This window comes from Physeter macrocephalus, chromosome 4, assembly GCF_002837175.3.
Source record: "Physeter macrocephalus isolate SW-GA chromosome 4, ASM283717v5, whole genome shotgun sequence".
Lineage (NCBI taxonomy): Eukaryota > Metazoa > Chordata > Mammalia > Artiodactyla > Physeteridae > Physeter > Physeter macrocephalus.
In genome coordinates, this window is record NC_041217.1 from 138,794,239 (window position 1) to 138,812,454 (window position 18,216).

General features: G+C 53.4%; 2 protein-coding genes across 2 annotated transcripts in view; one reads left to right on the forward strand and one right to left on the reverse strand.

The window, feature by feature from the left end:
* CDCP2 (CUB domain containing protein 2) overlaps positions 1-5,191 on the forward strand; it is a 24,124-nt gene extending 18,933 nt beyond the window's left edge. The window contains exons 7-8 of the mRNA XM_024119958.1: positions 1,868-2,046; positions 4,865-5,191. Of these exons, the coding sequence (XP_023975726.1) occupies positions 1,868-2,046; positions 4,865-5,191 (506 nt within the window). The remainder of the gene's footprint in view (positions 1-1,867; positions 2,047-4,864) is intronic.
* The window catches only part of LOC114486066 (single-stranded DNA-binding protein 3), a 152,761-nt gene that overhangs the window by 103,755 nt on the left and 30,790 nt on the right, over positions 1-18,216 (reverse strand). The window lies entirely within an intron of this gene.

Below are 18,216 nucleotides of genomic sequence, written 5' to 3' on the forward strand. Positions count from 1 at the left end.
TTGTGGTGGCTTCTCTTGTTGCGGAGCACAGGCTCTAGGTGTGCAGGCTTCAGTAGCTGTGGTTCGCGGGCTCTAGAGCGCAGGCTCAGTAGTTGGGGCGCATGGGCTTAGCTGCTCTGCAGAACGTGGGATCTTCTTAGACAAGGGCTTGAACCCGTGTCCCCTGCATTGGCAGGAGGATTCTTAACCACTGCGCCACCAGGGAAGTCCTTCTTCCTCTTTCCTTACCCATGTGCAAGCGGAGTTTGGGGGCCCAGCGATGGTGAAGGAAACAGTAGAGCTGCAGCAAGCTAGTGGCAGCAAAGTGACCTGGGCAGATGCTCCCTCTGTGGACCTCTCAGTCATCTCCATCCACAAACCTGGAGGAGAGCTGTCCCTCTGTTAGAGCGACCCCTTTCCCGGAGTGCACTCAGAGAACCAGGTGCCATGGGGCTCTGCCACAGCTAGCTGGCAAGTCGCTTTCTCTCTGCGGGTCTCAGTAAAATGAAGATATCAGCTGAAGAAGCTGTAAAGTCCCTTTTTCTCTGATGGTCTTATTTCTGGGCCTGGGTCCTCTCCCAGCTGTGCGTGATCTTGGACAAGCTCCTTCTCCTTTTGGTGCCTCCAGAGACACCTCCCCGATGGCTGCGGGAGCCCAGATGCCTTTGGGAGCCCAGGGTCAGACACGGCACTAGTGCTGGGCCAGGATCCAGATGTGGCCCAGGTTGCAGGCGGCCTCCCGGCTGGAGGACAGCCTCGGCATCAATCAGGGGTGACACACAGTTCAGCGTCACCAAGATCATTGTGGGAGACGGCGGGCCCATAAATCCCCGACTGCCCAGACACCAGAGGCTGAAATATGTCTGAGGCATTTCCCGGAGATGGGTTGAGATTTCCAGGCCTCTGCCTACCAGCTCTTTCTTTTTCCTCCAGCCAGCTACCCCGCTTCCTTCCCCCTACCCTCACCCCTGCCCCAGCAAGCACTGCCTCCGTACACACACGCGTGCACGCACACACAGGCTTGCACGATCCCAGACACTTAGAGTCACACAGGCCTGGCTGGGAGGGGCTGCAGGGGGCCACCACATAAGGTGGAGAGACCAAGAACTGTGGGATCTTACAGACGCAATGATTAAAATCCTGGCTTAGCCACGGCCGACGATTTCACCTCTCAGAGCTCCGGGTTCCAAAACTTTCAAATGCGTTTAGTCACGTCCACCTCAAGGGGTCATCATGAGGAGGGAGAGTGGAGCTTCCTTCACCACCCTTTTCAAACTGCAGCCACTGCAACCCTTACCCACACACATTCTGCTCTCCCCACTCCCCGTCTTTCTTCTTTGCTTGATTTTCCTTCAGACTACTCTGACGCTTAGGTGTATCTTACATATTTACTGCCTCCTCACTCATCTAGAATATAAGCTCCAAGAGGGTAGGCATTTGTGGCTGGTTTTTTTCTTTTCATTTCTGTATCTGGTGTTTAGAATAGTGCCTGCACATAGTGGGCCATAAATACTTGTTAAATGATTGCATGAATTGCCTTGTATATGGCAAACATGATCAGCAAATAATAGCTTTCATTATGATTAAGAATATTCATTCAGTCAGTCAGTCAGTCAGTCATTTATTCAGCATTCACTGCACCTGCCAAGCTCTGTGTTGGGCTCAGAGAACGCTGAGAAGGAGGCACGGGGCCTGCCCTGGAGCTCACAGTTTGATGGAGTTAAATGGAGTAACGCGTGTAAAACGTCCTCGTAGGACTGCTTAAGAGCCATCCCCTCGCTGGGGCTCAGTTTTCCATCCACCAACCCTTGGATAGGGGCTTGGAGAGGGTGGGAGTCAGACCTCCTGCCCCCATGGCCTCCAGCTCCCCGCTCCCGTCCATCCTCAGTGGTCCCCATGAACGTGAGTTGCTCCCGCACGGACTTCCAGATCCTGATCTCCGCGCAGGCACTGGCCCCTCTAGAACGGACCAAAGTCTACCTGGGCAGCCGGAGCTGTGCTGCTCAGGAAGTCGGCAGCAGCTTCCGGATCCAGGCCCGCTTTGACACCTGCGGCACTGAGTCTCAGGTAGGGGCCGGGGGAGGAGGGCGGGCATGGGGGGGGGGGGGGACTCTGATCCCTGGGGAGAGGCACCTGCCAGACCTGAGAATTCAGCTTCTCTTCCTGGCTCTGGTCACCCCACAAGCCTGGATGCAGAACTCAGCCTCTCTTGATTTTTACCTCCACAAACTTGCTCAGTGTAGACACAACAACTCCCCTCAGGTAGGGGAGACAGAGAAGAGGTGTCCCGCTGCACAAGCTGGCAACAACCGAAAGCCCCCACTGGAGGCCCCTCCCTCAAGGTCCTGTGAACTGACTGTCCCTGGGGACCTTCCTGCTGCGCCCCCCCCCCCTCCCCACTGGAGCTCCCCAGGGCCACCCGGTCCCCACCCCTCTAACGCACAGAGCTGTTTGAGCGCTGCTGCCTCCTGCCGAGCCCCTCCCCAGCCTTGTGATCCAAATCCATCGCTGGGCTCCGCAAAACCAAGGGGCCCTTCAAGAGACAGGATCCACCTGCCTCCAAAGGCAGCGAGGTATACAGATGAAGTTTTTCTACTATCCTTGTATTTCGGAGGCCTAGAACCCAGGCTTGGGGCCCTCGGAGTCACCTGGCAGTGGCCCAGGAACCCTGGATGTTTGGATTCTCGGGGACAGGTTGGGAAGGGGAAAGGGGGAGAAGGCACAGTGGTCTCTATCGGGGACAACACCCCAGCCTTGGTGACGAATCTGGGGATCCTTCAGACTGTCCTGGCAGAAATCACGTGCTTTCCAGCAAACCGTATTTCCCCACCACCCAACATTAACCGAATGTATGCCTCTGGCCCCTCGAGTCCACCCTCTGCTTCCCCAGCCTCCCGGTGGCCACCATCCTTTTAACCTCAGTAGAGAAGTGGGAGTCAGTCTTAGCTGCCAAGATAATCTTCCCTCACCTCTACTCGATGCCCTAAATCCCCCTGGGGTTTTCTCTGGGGGCAGAACCACGTTCCATAGAGTCATAAAATGATGGAGACAGAGAACCCCAGAAGCAAGGAATCATGAAATCTAGAACAAAGAACTCACAGACACTCAAGGTCTCAAAGTCACAGAACCACCACTGGAACCTGGAGCCACATAATCATAGAATCTTGGCATCAATATCACGGAAACATAAAAACTGAGAGCCTCAGACTCATGGATTCTTAGTGTAACACTTATAAGTCCTAGACCCATGAGGAGCAGTCTCTGCATCGAGTTGCTTTCAAAGATGCACAGTTCAAATGACCAAAAGCCATGACAACCTATCTGTGCATCTCTTAAGAACCACAGAGACTTGATTTCATAACCGTAACAACTCATTTGTGTGGACTTTCTTTCCTCCTCAAGTCTCACTCATCAAAAACCCCTGAAACTTCCCCACACACCTGTTTTGTGTGATTTTTCCCTCCCTTCTTTATTATGTGTATTCACTTCGGCCCTTTCACTGGGTCCCCTTCCACTCTCAGGTTCTGTCTTTCTTTTTCCGATTCTGCGTCACAAAAGTCCAGGACACCGGTTCTCCTCAGAGGGTGTGGTGGTAGACAGGCTGAGGGCACAATGCAGAAGGCCCCTCTGGGGACATGGACTCAGAGCCTTTTGGAAGCCCAGAGTTGGGAGAGACCCACAAGGTCATCTGGTCCATGAAACTCCAGATCGTGATTCCCCTTCACTGCCTTCCCCAAAAGGACCACCCAGTGTCCAGTGATGGCAGCTTCCTGCAGGTCACGCCCGTTTGCTCTGTTCTAGGCAGCTTTGGTTTTTAGAGAAGCCTCAGCTCAGAAGAGCCATGACTGGACAGGGGCAGTTGGGCGGCCTGAGGAGTGTAACGGCTGCTCTAGATTAGGGGTGGGTGGGGAGAGTAGCCCAGCATCACTGCAGCCCCCAATCCAGACCACACCAGACTGCCCGTCAAAATGCTATCCCTCAGACCCCAGCCCAAACACTCCACTGTCTCAGGGCGTCCTAACTCCTGCCTCCTTCATCTGTGGGGGTGGGGAGGGCAGCAGTGTGACAGGCTCCCCACATCACACTCCTCAATGGCTCTTCCCAACCCCAGGGTGGTGCTACTGGGCTGAACAGGACTCAGCCACAGGGACACATAATTGCTGCAGACATAATTGGGCAAAATAATTCCAGAAGGAAAGTCGCATAACACCAGGGACAGAGCATCTAACTGGGAGGCAGGAGACTCGGCTTCTGGATCTAGCTCTGGGCAAATTACTGCCTTTGCTGGGCCTCAGTAGCCACATCTGTAAATTGCCAAGGAAGGGAGATTGAACTAGATGTCCTGAAATTCCCCTTTGGTTCTACATTCTTTGGCTTGAGTGAGGTGTGATGGCTAAGAGCACAGTTAAGAATCAGGCAGATCTGGAAGAGGATACGTTCCCTGTCAATTGTGTGCTGTGTGACCTCAGACAAGGGATTTAACCTCTGGGCCTCATTTTCCTTATCTGGCAAATGGGGATATTAATGGTACCAATAAGAGAAGGTTGTTGTGAGAATTAAATGAGATAATGCCCTTAAAACGCAGAGCCTGGAACATGGCGAATGTCCCTGTTGTTACTATCTTTCATAGACACCACGTCCTTCAAGCCAGAGCAAACACTGACCCATCAAATATATATTGTCCTTTCAGACACTGTCTGTAGTGCCCCTTTTACAGGTGGGGACACTGAGGCTCTGAGTGGGAAGGGAGTCAGTAGCCAAGCTGGGACTGGAAACCAGGCTCTCTGGAGTTCTGCCCCCTTGGCACTCAGTGCCTACATATCCAGGGGAACAGGGTCAGCCCTGGCCCCTTCAGGTGTGAGCAAGTGCCCCTTGACCCCCACAGAGAAGAAATAACACTTCAGTGATCGTCAGCGTGCTGTACATCGACTTCTCAGCTGGTGGGCAGGAGGATATCCACGAATACGAGGTCCGCTGCGAGCCGAGGCGAAAGGAGGCCTCTGTCCACCTGCTGTCCGGCTCCCACTGGCTTGGGCCCTATGCTGCCACGGCAGAGCACCTTCAGGAGGCACCACCCAGGGACGAGGCAGAGACACTGGAGGGCCCCGTGGCCATGGTGGCCCAGGACACCAGTGACATGGTCTTCCTGGGCCTCTGCATCCTGGCTGGGGTCCTCATGGTCATTGCCATAGTGGTCCTGATGCTGCTGTAAGCAGGGAGGGTAGGGACGTGGCATCTGGCATCCCTGGGAGGCAGCTTGGGCACCCCACAACAGGGGCAGGACCAGGCCTTGTTGACTTTATGGTGACCATGGGCAAGTCACTCTCCCCCTCTGAGCCTCAGTTTCCTGGGGACCTTTACTCTGCCCTGCTTATCTCACAGGGCTGGCGTGAGGCTCAGAGAAGAGCATGGATAAGAGCTGCATAAACTATAGCATGCCATGCATGTGTGTGCAATTGTTGTTGTTGTTATTAATTTTGAAGATTTTCTGCTGTAGAAAAGAACTCTCCTGTGTGTATTTGTCAGCATAGATAGTTGTGGTCACTGGTGACAGAGTTGATAAAACTGACTTGTTCTATAGCTTGTATGACTGCTTCACCGACTCAGGATACAAATAAGGCCCCTCCTAATTTTCTGACTAATGGCTCATCCTAAGCATTCATTAGCAGGAAGTTCGGTATCCATCCAGGGGCCTCCACTCTCCTGAACTGACCCAGGAACCCTGAGGACTTTATCTAAAGCAGATTAGTCCTACCTCCAAACTCCAGGAACAGAGAGAAAGGAAGCTGAAACCCCACCTAGTGCTGTTGCTTTAGCCCCTGCCACATGGTGGCGCTGTCGAAGACTGGTCTTGTGCATCCTGGTGGATGCCTGTCCACTGGATGGACAGACCCCTAGAGTGTAAACCACAGGCAGGCCCATACTATGCTCAGTAGTGAGGCTGGAGGCTGAGGACTGGTGTCTCTTTCACGTTGGCATTTTTCCTTAAATAAACCATGATCCTTGACTGAAAAACTGATTGAAGTCCCATGTGTCTCTGTCCTCACCCTGATGTTGAGCTCAGATTACTAGCCCATCCTTCTCCTCCAGCTGAGCTCTCTTTCGAGCCCTCTGGACTTTCTCCTGCCATTGGACTTCACTCAGAGCTACTCCAGTCCACCCACATTTTTCTAAGTTCACACCACAGTGAGCAGGGGTTGGATTTCCAATGCTTCCCTGTGAGAAGACCTCTGGCATCCTTATGAGAATTGGTCCAGCACTCCCCAGAGCCCTATATATCAAGAAGTGGAGCAGTCTTGTTAATGAAAAATAAACAAAAAATACATTTATAGTACATGACTTTCCCCTGTTCACCTTTATATTTGCATAATGAATCACTCAAGTGAGTCCTTTCATAAATAACAAAAATCTCCAGATTGACCGTGCTGACCACTGACATCAATTTAAAAAATTGTAGTCCAATTACAGTCCCTTCAACAATCCAACAAACATCCACTGGTTTCTAGCCTTGTGCCTATTGCTGTGATAGGCTCCAGGCATACAGAGGGGAGCAAGTCAAAAGAGATTCCTGACTTCAAGAGGCTTACAGTCAAGTGTAGCCAGATCAGGGACAGGGAGGGCAGATAAGTTGGTAATTTGCAGAGAAAGGACCTAGAGAGAAAAGAGCTGATAAAGCAAGAAATGAATTAAGCAAGGGAAAAAGAGTAGCCTGGACATTGGGAGAACTGGGTTCAAGTCCACACTCTTCTTTTTAATTGAGTGAGCCTGAGCAAGCCACTTTGATGCTATGAGCCTTGATATACCCACCTGCAGAATGGGACCACAGTTCCTGGTTTGTTGTGAGGGTGTAGCAACATGATGAATTAGAGGTCTGTCAGGGTCATGTGCCAGCAGGAGACTCTGGGGTGTTTGGAGCAGAGGCCCCAGCCTCTTCCTCTCCCACCCACTTCTTACTCTCAGACTCCTCCAGCCGCTGAGCCAGGCTTCCTTCACCAGCCTGAGTTGTGAACACCTCATAAACTTCCCAGGTCTCAATTTCCCTGTCTGGGCAGGACTGGACACACAGCATACACTGTCTGAGGATGACCTTGGGTGGGGTTCTGCCCTCCAGGGCCCATGAGCTGGGTTTTGGAGTGGCAGCAGGACATAAGCTTGCCTTGTCCTCATCAGCTCATCAGATGGGGGAGACGATAGGCCAGCCTGTGGCAGGGCCAAGGGCGTCTGCGCACAAAGCTGGGAGCCTCGATCTCCACCCTCAGCAGCTGATCTTCAAGGGCCCCAGCACGGAGGCTGGAGCTGCGCCTCTGCAGACAGACCACCTGGGTTGAACTCAGGCTCCGCTACTTGCTAGCTGTGTGACTTTGGGCAGGTCACCTCATCTCTTTGAGCTGCAGCCTTCTACCTGCAAAGTAGGAATAATAATAACACTGACTTCATCAGTCCATTGTGGGGATTAAATGAGATAATGCATGACAGTGCCCGCCCATGGAAGGAGTCAACAAAACTCACTTATTACCATTGACCTATGAGTCAATGGTAATGAGCAAAGGCTCTGGCCTTGAAACCCAAGTTCTAGGCCCAGCTTTGCCACTGACTTGCTGTGTGACCTTGGGGGAGCCCATATCCTTCTCTGGCCTCAGTTTCCCTATTTCCAAAATGTGGCAGGCATCACTATCATGCCCCAGCACCATCACTTTCATAGCTACTATTCTTAAGCACCCCGACATGGCAAGGGTTTAAGATATATCATCCCACTTAAGCCACCTTGTGAGGCAGACATAGTTGCCCCCATTTTACAGATGAGGAAGTTGAGGTTTGGGGAGGGAAAGTGCTGTGCCCAAGGTCACATGGCTATGACATTTTGAAACGAGGCTAAGAGGGACAGTTCTTCCCTGTGCTGGGGGGACTATGCAGCGATCTGGGGCCCCTTGGGACCCCAGACCAATGCTCTGAAACACGAAGGCTGAGCCTGGTTGGGAAAGGACTGGAATGGCAGAGAGAGAGAGGATGGTTTTATCTTCCCGATCGTTTCCAGATACTGCCATTCCCAGCCCTCCGGGCAGCCAGTGCATTGATCATCCTGCAGGAAATGACAGTCTTTATGACAGCATAGTGTCTCCAGAAATGAAAGGGCTGAAATGATACCCATTAGCCAGTGCGCCCTGGCCCTGGAAGTATCGGGCACGGGGGCTGGAGGGGGCGGGCATGGCACAGCTTTCCTGCTCACCTACCATTTCCCCTTTTCAGAGGGTAGGGGGCTGTGGAAAAAGCCAGGCTTAGACCCCAGGTCCCTCCCTATTGGCATATGGCCTTGGGATGTGCCTCCCCCCAGCCTGGAGCTTTGGTTCCTCCTGCCAGCCTGTCCCTGTAGGGCCAATGGTATTGATGAGGAAGCCCTTGGCAAATGGCTGTGCTGCTCCTGGGAAAACCTCTCCTGGCCTGCAGGTCAGGCAGACCTGGGTTCCTTTCCAGTTCTTTCTCTGACTCTATGTGACCTTGGGCAAGTTGCTTAACCTCTCTGAACCTCAGTTTCTTCATGTGTGGAATGGGGGTAGAAAAACCCTCCTCATGAGGTCATTGTGAGGACTGAGGGAACAAGGGGGTGTGCCCCACATGCGGCCTCCTCCTGGACCATTCAGGAAGTGGTTGCTGGTGGGCCCTGTGGGCTCTTCTCACATCCCAGAGCTGGAAGGGCCTTACAAGACAGCAAGTTCCCACCCTCTCCTAGGAGTCTCCCCCTGCACCCAACCTGCCCTGGCCTCCCGGCTTCCCTGCTGTTCGTCAATAGGCCGAGGTCGTTCCCACCCCCAGCCTTGCTCACTCCTGGTCCCTCTGTGCGGAATGTTCTGGCACCGAGCGTCCCCTGACCTGGCTCCTGCACATCCTCCTCTGCCCAGTGGGCCCCCTACCACGTACCTAAAACTGCACCTCCACTCCGTCACTTTGTACCCCTCTGCTTTGCTTTGTATCCTTCACAGAAGGAACTGTCATCTGAAATAGTGTGAGGAGTGTGCTGGCTTTTGCCTGTTTACACCCGCTTCCCCTCAGTGCAACGCCAGCTCCATGAAGCCTGTCTTCATCAGAGCCTGGTACACGTGGCCTTCAGTGAGCACTTGTGGTTGAATGAGCGAACAAACAAGTGAATGAATGGACGATTTCACGCAACTCCCTTCATTCAACCCCACGTGTGTGGCCGTACTGGTACTTTGGTGCTTTCTGAGTCAAGGACACTTCCCATGTCTTTGGGTACTGCATCTGTGCACAGAGAAGAAGACTGGCTCAGACACGACCCCTCCCTTCAGGAGCTCACATCTGGGGGGACGAGCCAGCTGTAAGGCACACAGTGCTCAAAGGGACTGTATCAGCTATGTCAGTCAGGGTTGGCAGGAACCAGCAGATAGCCCACTGAATTCAGGAATCTGAAGCGAGTTTAATAAGGGGGCTGTTTACAAATGTGCGGGCAGGGTGCAGAGAAACCACAGGGGAGTGTGCAGAACCTGGGGCTAGTTAACAGTGGGGTCCTTACTGTCCTCTGGCTTGAAAGGTGAGGAGAGGAGACTTGTGCTTGGAGGGAGACAGCCAGCCAGGGGACCCCTGGCTCATCCTGCCCTCTAGTCTTCCGGGGAGGCGGGGGGGCTCCTCATTGGCTGAACCCAGAGGGATGGGCACAGAGCAGGGTGGAGAAGAGTGACAGTGGATCTGGAGCCACAAATGGAGACTAGCGCAGAAATAAGCAAAGTACTTTCCTCTCAAAGCCTTTTGGGAACAAGACAGGGTTAAAATTACTGATTCAACTTGTGCTAGAGGAGCCCAGAGAGACTCATGGCACCAGGAGGCTCAACAGGCGGAGGAGGAGGAATGGCATCCAGGCACAGGGAACTGCATGTGCTAACACAAGAGGCATGAAAGAGCACATCATGACTGGGAGACAGGAAGGGTGCAGGGGGCAGGGGCTGGGAAGGATGCTGGGGGGCAAAGCTGGAAGGGCAAGCTGGGAAGTTATTATTTAGGGCACCTGGATGACACCAGCTGCTTCTCTCAGAACAATGATGGAAGCAGCCCCTGTGTCCTTGGCTTCAGAATGAAACCCACTGGACCAAGAGGGCCACGTGGCCGCTCTTAGCTGTCATTGATGTCTTCTCCTGGGACACAGCCCACCACGTAGAAAGGCTCTTAATCTGTTGGCACCACGCATGTTGTTGGGGAGTAAACCAGCTTAGCACCGTGAGCTGAACCTTAGATTCATGTCTGTCTCTGCCGCTTCCTGGCCAAGTAACCTTGGTTTGTCCATCCACCAGTTCTCTGGGCCCCCTTCAAGAGGCACTTCCCCAGCACCCACCACAAGCCAGGACCTGGGCCAAGGCGCTGGTGTCCAGAGAGGAATGAGGCACAGGTGGTGTCAGGAGTTGGACTTGGGAGTAGGGTTCCCATCTTGGCTCTGACACTAGCTTCCATAATCTCTCCAAATCCCAATTTCCTCATCTGTGAATTAAGAATCATAGTAGAAGCATTTTTTGGAGTTTACTCTATGCCAGGCATTTTTCTAGATTTTTTTTGGCATTTACTTTCTCCTTTAATTCTCTAAACAGTAACTATTATTATTATTTCCTCAAAGAAACAGTGGAGGCAGGATTGAAACCCAGGCACTAGGTCTGTCTGCAGAGCCCAGACCTTACAGTAGAGAAGGTGAGGAGAGTCAATGAGAAAAACAGATAAAAACTGTAACTCACGCTTGTAGCTGTAACAAAATACATTTTAGGTATTAATACTGAGCATTTTGTCCCTGGTGTTCTTCTAAGAATCTAAGCACTTTCCATAAATTAGTCCCTTTGATCCTTGTAATAATGCTATGAGGCATGAGTACTGTTATGACGCCCATTCCACAGATGAGTAAACTGAGGACTGAGAAGTTGAGTAACTTGCTTGAGGTCACAGCTTGTAGCTCTCATTAGGTGAAGGCTAATACTGACAGCAGGAATTGTTCTAGACACGTCATGTGGATCAGCTTGTTTAGGCCTCACAGGAGAGGAGCTTGGACAGAGAGGGTGGGTGTCTTCACCACAGTCGTATCACTAGTTAGTGGTGCTGCCAGGCCTCAAATCAGGGGTTCTGATTTCAGAGTCCAGCGGCACTAACACTTTGGGGCACAGTGCCTAGTGCAGAGCACGAACTCGGCAAGTATTGACCAGTCCCAGCCTGAAGCTGCAAAATGATTTGGGGCTCCTGAGGTCCCAGAGAGGCCCTGACAAACTGCTGCTCCATCATGGGGGCCTTGTCAAAGGCTGCTCCTGGTGGAGCCTTCCAGGAGCCCTTGGCTACCCTGGCCTGCTGTTCTGTCCCTGCAGGCCCCGGAACACACAGTGCCCGAAGCCAGGCCCAGCTGTCCTGGACACTGAGCCTCAGGGTCTCCCAGGGCCACTCTACATTCCCCTCCAAAGTCAACGACACCCCAGCTGGCCTCCCTCCTGGAAAATAAGTGGGCTCACTGCCCTCTGCTGGCTTCCTCCAAGCCCACCCAGGCTCTGAGAAGGCCGCTCCGGCGATCTCAGCACCCTGGTTCCATCTGGGCCTGGACCCCACGGCTACACTGAACGTCCCTGGCTACAGCGCTGGGGGCTGCACTGCAAAGAGCCTGGACGCCATCTCTTTCAGAGGTGCTGCAGAAATGGAGATATAGTAGCAATTGTTCCTGCTCACTGAGCCCCCCAGGGACATGGGTGCTTCAACCACCCTATTCTTCATGACTATCCCACTTTACAGATGAGAAAGCTGAGGCTCAGCCAGGCTGAGGAGCTTACCAAAGACCACCTGACTGGTAAGTGGTGGAGGGGGAACTTGAGCCCAGCTCCTTCTGGGGGAATCTTTCCAGGAAACCAAAACCATATGGATTCTCCCAGATGGTCCTCCTGCTGTCTGTACCAAGAGGACACTTCAGGAGTATTTATGCATGCCTTTGGGTGCCTGGCCCTGAACTTACGGGTGCTGGGGAGACAGGGCAATGTGAGTGGTGTGGGTAACCTGCTCCTAAACCAACAGTGACACAAAGCAGGTGAGCGCTGGGGCCAGAAGAGGAGCCCCAACACTGCCTGGAAGCAGGGAGGGTCCCCTGAAGGCAGTGATGCCTGGGCAGGGTCCTGGGGGATGAGGAGGCATTAAACAGGTGAAAGGGGAGAAAGGGCATTTCAGGCAGGGCACGGCTGTAGAGCAGAGATTTGGGAGCCTTGAGGGAACCCCAAGTTCACCAGGTGGGACAGCACAGAGTGGGAGCAGAGAATGGAGGTGACAAGCCCAGAAAGGCAGGTGGGGACAAAGCCTGGCTGTCGAAATTCTTCCCACACAGCAAGGCCAAGGCCTGGGGGACCTTGGGTGTCCAAGTCAGCTCTTGGTCCCCATTTGGTGCTGCCAGACCCCATGGGATATAAAGGGCTCCCCAAATCATAAAGCCTGTGCACTGGCTTTATAGTCGAAGCCCAGAGAGAAAGCAATTGGCCTAAGGTTACCCTGAGGAGCCAGAATCACACCCAGGTCGCCTGACTCCAAGGGACACTCTATCCCTGCAGCACAATCTCATGGCCCTTCTCCTTCCTGGGGGGTGAGTTTCCACCTGATCACCATGGGGGGCGATCAGGGCCCCCAACCCCTGGTGTTCCCCTGGCAACTCTGTTGACCAGGCGCCACCCATATCACCTGGGTGAGGGAGTTTCCCTATCTTTGAAATCAAACACAAACAAACCCCAAACAGAAACTGCCCCACACCTGAGCTGCAGGTAGTCACAGCCCAAGCCTATGGGGTGCACACACCTTCTGGCTCACACCCAGGAGAGGGAAGGAAGCCGTTTGAATAAAAACTCTCCTGGATGGGTGCCCAGGATTCAACAGTTTGCAAAGTGCTTTCTTCAAATATTCTGTCTTTTTGATCCTCACACCTGTGCTGAGAAGGAGGTGTTGCCCATTTTTTTAAAAAAATTATTTATTTATTTATTTTTGGCTGCGTTGGGTCTTTGTTGCTGTGCACGGGCTTTCTCTAGTTGCAGCGAGCGGGGGCTACTCTTCGTTGTGGTGCGCGGGCTTCTCATTGCGGTGGCTCCTCTTGTTGCGGAGCACAGGCTCCAGGAGTGCGGGCTTCAGTAGTTGTGGCTCGTGGGCTCTAGAGCGCAGGCTCAGTAGTTGCGGCGCACGGGCCCAGCTGCTCCGCGGCATGTGGGATCTTCCCGGACCAGGGCTCGAACCCGTGTCCCCTGCACTGGCAGGTGGATTCTTAACCTCTGTGCCACCAGGGAAGCCCCAAGGTGTTGCTCATTTTGCAGAGGGGGAACCTGAGGCCTGAGAGGTGAAGCGATGTGCTCAAGGGCACACTGAGAGTTGATGACAGATCTAAGGTTAGGAACAAGCAGCCGCAGGAGACTGCACCTGCTGCCCACACATCGACCAGATGGCTCGTCCCTGATGAGGGTGGTGGGTAAAGCCAGGAGGCATTTGGTCTGAGTGGGACAGAGGAGGTGCCACTGAGGCCGAGTCCTTCAAAGATGCACAGCAGTCACCAGGCAGAACAGGGGGGCAGGGGTTTCTGAGCAGAGGGAACAGAGTGAGCAAAGGCCTGGAGGTAGGAAAGCAGGCGGAAAGTTCCAGAACAGGGAGTATCCCAAGGGGGCTGGTGCACAGCGTGTGTGGGGATGTGGGAGGTGCTCTCCCTCCATCCCAGGGGCCCCCTTCTCCCTTCCTTTGTCTCCAGTTGCCTCTCTCAACATCTGCTTTGCTGTCACTGTCAGTGTTCAGGTCTGTCTCCCCCGTCATTCTGGAAGTTCCTGGAGGTCAAGGACCCTGTCCAGTTCATCTCTGTGTCCTCAGCCTCCAGCACAGGGCTGGACTGGCATAGAGATGGAGTCAGTGAATGAATAAAAATGAATAAATGAATGAGTCCACAGTGCTGGGGCTGCATATGAAATAGCAACTAACAGCCTTTTGAACACCAACTGTGTGCCACCAGGTGCTTGGCTAACTGCTTTTTACATGTGTCCTCTCTTTAATCCCTTGAGGCCTGTGCTAGCATTTAAATTGTATTATCATAATAATCTCCATTTTATAAATGAGGAACCAGAGGCACAGAGAGGTGAAGTAACTTGTTTATTTATTTTTGGCTGCGTTGGGTCTTTGTTGCTGTGCACGGGCTTTCTCTAGTTGCAGCGAGCGGGGGCTACTCTTCGTTGTGGTGCGCGGGCTTCTCATTGCGGTGGCTCCTCTTGTTGCGGAGCACAGGCTCCAGGAGTGCGGGCTTCAGTAGTTGTGGCTCGTGGGCTCTAGAGCGCAGGCTCAGTAGTTGCGGCGCACGGGCCCAGCTGCTCCGCGGCATGTGGGATCTTCCCGGACCAGGGCTCGAACCCGTGTCCCCTGCACTGGCAGGTGGATTCTTAACCTCTGTGCCACCAGGGAAGCCCCAAGGTGTTGCTCATTTTGCAGAGGGGGAACCTGAGGCCTGAGAGGTGAAGCGATGTGCTCAAGGGCACACTGAGAGTTGATGACAGATCTAAGGTTAGGAACAAGCAGCCGCAGGAGACTGCACCTGCTGCCCACACATCGACCAGATGGCTCGTCCCTGATGAGGGTGGTGGGTAAAGCCAGGAGGCATTTGGTCTGAGTGGGACAGAGGAGGTGCCACTGAGGCCGAGTCCTTCAAAGATGCACAGCAGTCACCAGGCAGAACAGGGGGGCAGGGGTTTCTGAGCAGAGGGAACAGAGTGAGCAAAGGCCTGGAGGTAGGAAAGCAGGCGGAAAGTTCCAGAACAGGGAGTATCCCAAGGGGGCTGGTGCACAGCGTGTGTGGGGATGTGGGAGGTGCTCTCCCTCCATCCCAGGGGCCCCCTTCTCCCTTCCTTTGTCTCCAGTTGCCTCTCTCAACATCTGCTTTGCTGTCACTGTCAGTGTTCAGGTCTGTCTCCCCTGTCATTCTGGAAGTTCCTGGAGGTCAAGGACCCTGTCCAGTTCATCTCTGTGTCCTCAGCCTCCAGCACAGGGCTAGACTGGCATAGAGATGGAGTCAGTGAATGAATAAAAATGAATAAATGAATGAGTCCACAGTGCTGGGGCTGCATATGAAATAGCAACTAACAGCCTTTTGAACACCAACTGTGTGCCACCAGGTGCTTGGCTAACTGCTTTTTACATGTGTCCTCTCTTTAATCCCTTGAGGCCTGTGCTAGCATTTAAATTGTATTATCATAATAATCTCCATTTTAAAAATGAGGAACCAGAGGCACAGAGAGGTGAAGTAACTTGGACAAAGTCACAAAGCCCAGAAGTATCTCTGGAATTCAAACCCAAGCCACAGGCTCATCGGAGAAATTTTGCACACGCTCTCCGGCATGTGGAGAGATGCCCTCCTGCACACGTATGTGCACACACACACACACACATACACAGATATGGATGCCTACAACATGGACGCCCAGGCCACAGCCCCATGCTCAGATGGGCTCTGAGTCTCTCACCCCCTTCTCCTTGCGTTGCAGCTCCTTAGGCAACTCTAGTTCCATCAGGGTTGTGCAAATGCTTTCTTTACAGTCGTCCCTGTCCACACAATCCCCAACACAAAATGATGGTTCCCTATCATGAAGGAAGCAAAGAATTCCCATCTGCCTCTGGCGTACCAGGCCGTGTGCCAGACTCCTTACTAACAGTGTCACCCCTGGAGAGCATGCCCAAGGTCACCCAGAGTCAGAGGTGGAAAGGGAGTTCTGATTTAGGTGGATGGGACCCTCCAGAGCAATGTGTCCCTCACTGCCCAAGTTTCTCACCAGGACCCCCAAGCCCCTTTAAGGTCTGTAGAGGGCAATCCAGTCTCAGGGAACAGAGGAGGTACCAGAGAGGGGAAGGCCTTGTCTGAGGTCACACAGCCAGTGGAGGGAGCTAGAACAAGGGCTGGCGGTGGGGGACAGGTCTCAAGAGCACACGTCCATCCAGAGCTGAAATTGAGGCTGGCTGGGGTCTTGTCTGGAGGTTTGGGGAAACACTGCCTGGACACTGGCTCTCTTTGCCAACTCAGTTTCAAAGCTGAAAGGGACCCTGGGAGGGAGGGACCCGCTGGGTGTTGGGTGTCCAGACCAGGCCTGCAGTTCTGAGCAGCAGGCGACTCTGTGTGCATGAGTCCCTGTGCTGGCCTGCACACGTGCGGCTGGACAGGATTTCCCTCGCGTGTGGCTGGGTCACAGGTACGAGAGGCTGCATGTTGCTGCATGTGCAGGTGTGTTTGGAAATATATGTGTGTGTCTAACATTACCCCCACTGCACTCTCATGTGTGCCCGACCTGCTTCGCTCTATGAAACCCCATCTCCTCCAGGGTTTCATTTGATCCCCACCAAAGGGCTGTGAGGGGGTCGTGAAGAAAGGGAGGTTGAGAGGGAAGCGAGGGGAGGGGCACTTGACTGCAGGAGACAGCTACATGTGTTCAGGTACAGGGGTGTTCCCGTGTGTGTGTGCACATCACTAGACGGGACCGGAAGTGGAGACGTCTCCTAAGGGCCCGAGGCCTGGGGAGAATGGGGGAGCCAGCCCAGAGGGTGGGCGGGAGGCCCCTCTGCCCACCTGGCAGAGGCCTGGGCTGGCGTTGGGCACAGCGCCACCTTGTGGAGCCGCAAGGAGGGATCCGTGGCATCACCAGGAAGCTGATGGCCTCCCTGGGGAGGACGGATGGTGATGGGGAAGCGTGGCCTTGGGGACCAGGAAGGCCACACCACTCCTGGAGCCAGACTCAGCCACTACATCCGGGTTGTGCCAGTTTCCCAGCAGGAAAAAGATTTGAAATGCCTCCTAGAGGGTTTTCTCCAACACCCCAAACACAGCCCTGAATCCTCCTGGCATCCTTCTCCTTCCCCTGACTCTTAAATCCTATTACACTGACCAAATCCTTAAAACTGGGATATGTAAAAGCTGACCAATTGTCCTGGCTTGCCTTGGTTTGCCAGGACTGGGGGTCTCCCCAGGATGTGGAACTTTCAGTTCTAAAATCAGGGAAGTCCTGGGCAAACTGGACTTGCTAGTCTCCTAGATGAGTGAGTGGGTCAAAGGGGAAACAGCCAGTGTAGTGGAGACAACTTCCCAGGAGCTTAGCTAAGTCTGAAGGGTCAGAGGAGGCCTCTGCCCTCACCCAGTAGGGTCTTGGACAATCTTGTTTTTCCTGGGGGTTTCGGTACCATCTTTGTGGTATTTGGTGACTCCCAGCCTGTGTCTCCATCCAGACCTCTCTCCTGGGTTCAGTCCCCACATCCTCTGCTTTAGATGACAGTTCTAGGCTGCCCCACAGGCAAAGCCACCCCATAAGCCTCAAATGGAATCATTACGTTCCCCGAGCCTCTTCTTCCTCCTGTGCTCCTATCTCAGTGAGTCACCCAGACAGATACCTGGGCTCCTCTTTGATGCCTCCCCTTCCCTCCCCTCCCACATCCAGCCTGTTAATTCCATGTACCCCCATGTCTCCAGTTTGCCCCTGTCTCTCTCATCCCCACTGCCACTACACTGCCATCATTAGCCTCCCCTGCCTCCAGCCATTGCCTGGAGTTCATCTAGACCATGGGCAGACCGTGGAGTCTGGGCACAGCATGAGGATGAGTAAAAATGTTAGCTTGGACTTGGTACCAAGTTCTGGGTCCTGAGAATTCTTGCCATGCCAGCCTGAGGACACTCCTTACCTACCCTGCACTGGAGGGGCTGTGAGGGTCCCATTTCCATCCTTTAGGGCCTCTGTCTGGGCAGGCTGACCCTGGCTGCAGGCCCCTCTACTCCATCCCCACACTGCAGTGGAGATCTTCTTGCTGAGGCCCCACCATGGCTCCCCACTGTCCTCAGGATGAAGGTGGAGCTCCTCAACCTTGCCCACAAGGCCCTGATGACCAGCTCGCATCACTCTCAGAGTGATGCTTACATCCATTGCTCTACCTGTACCTGCTATGCTGCTGATTTTCTTTTTTTTTAATTTAATTTGATTTAATTTTTATACAGCAGGTTCTTAGTAGTCATCCATTTAATACACATCAGTGTATACATGTCAATCCTAATGGCCCAATTCAGCACACCACTCCCTGCCACTTTCCCCCCTTGGTGTCCATAGGTTTGTTCTCTACATCTGTGTCTCAATTTATGCCCTGCAAACCGGTTCATCTGTACCATTTTCTAGGTTCCACATATATGCGTTAATATATGATATTTGTTTTTCTCTTTCTGACTTACTTCACTCTGTATGACAG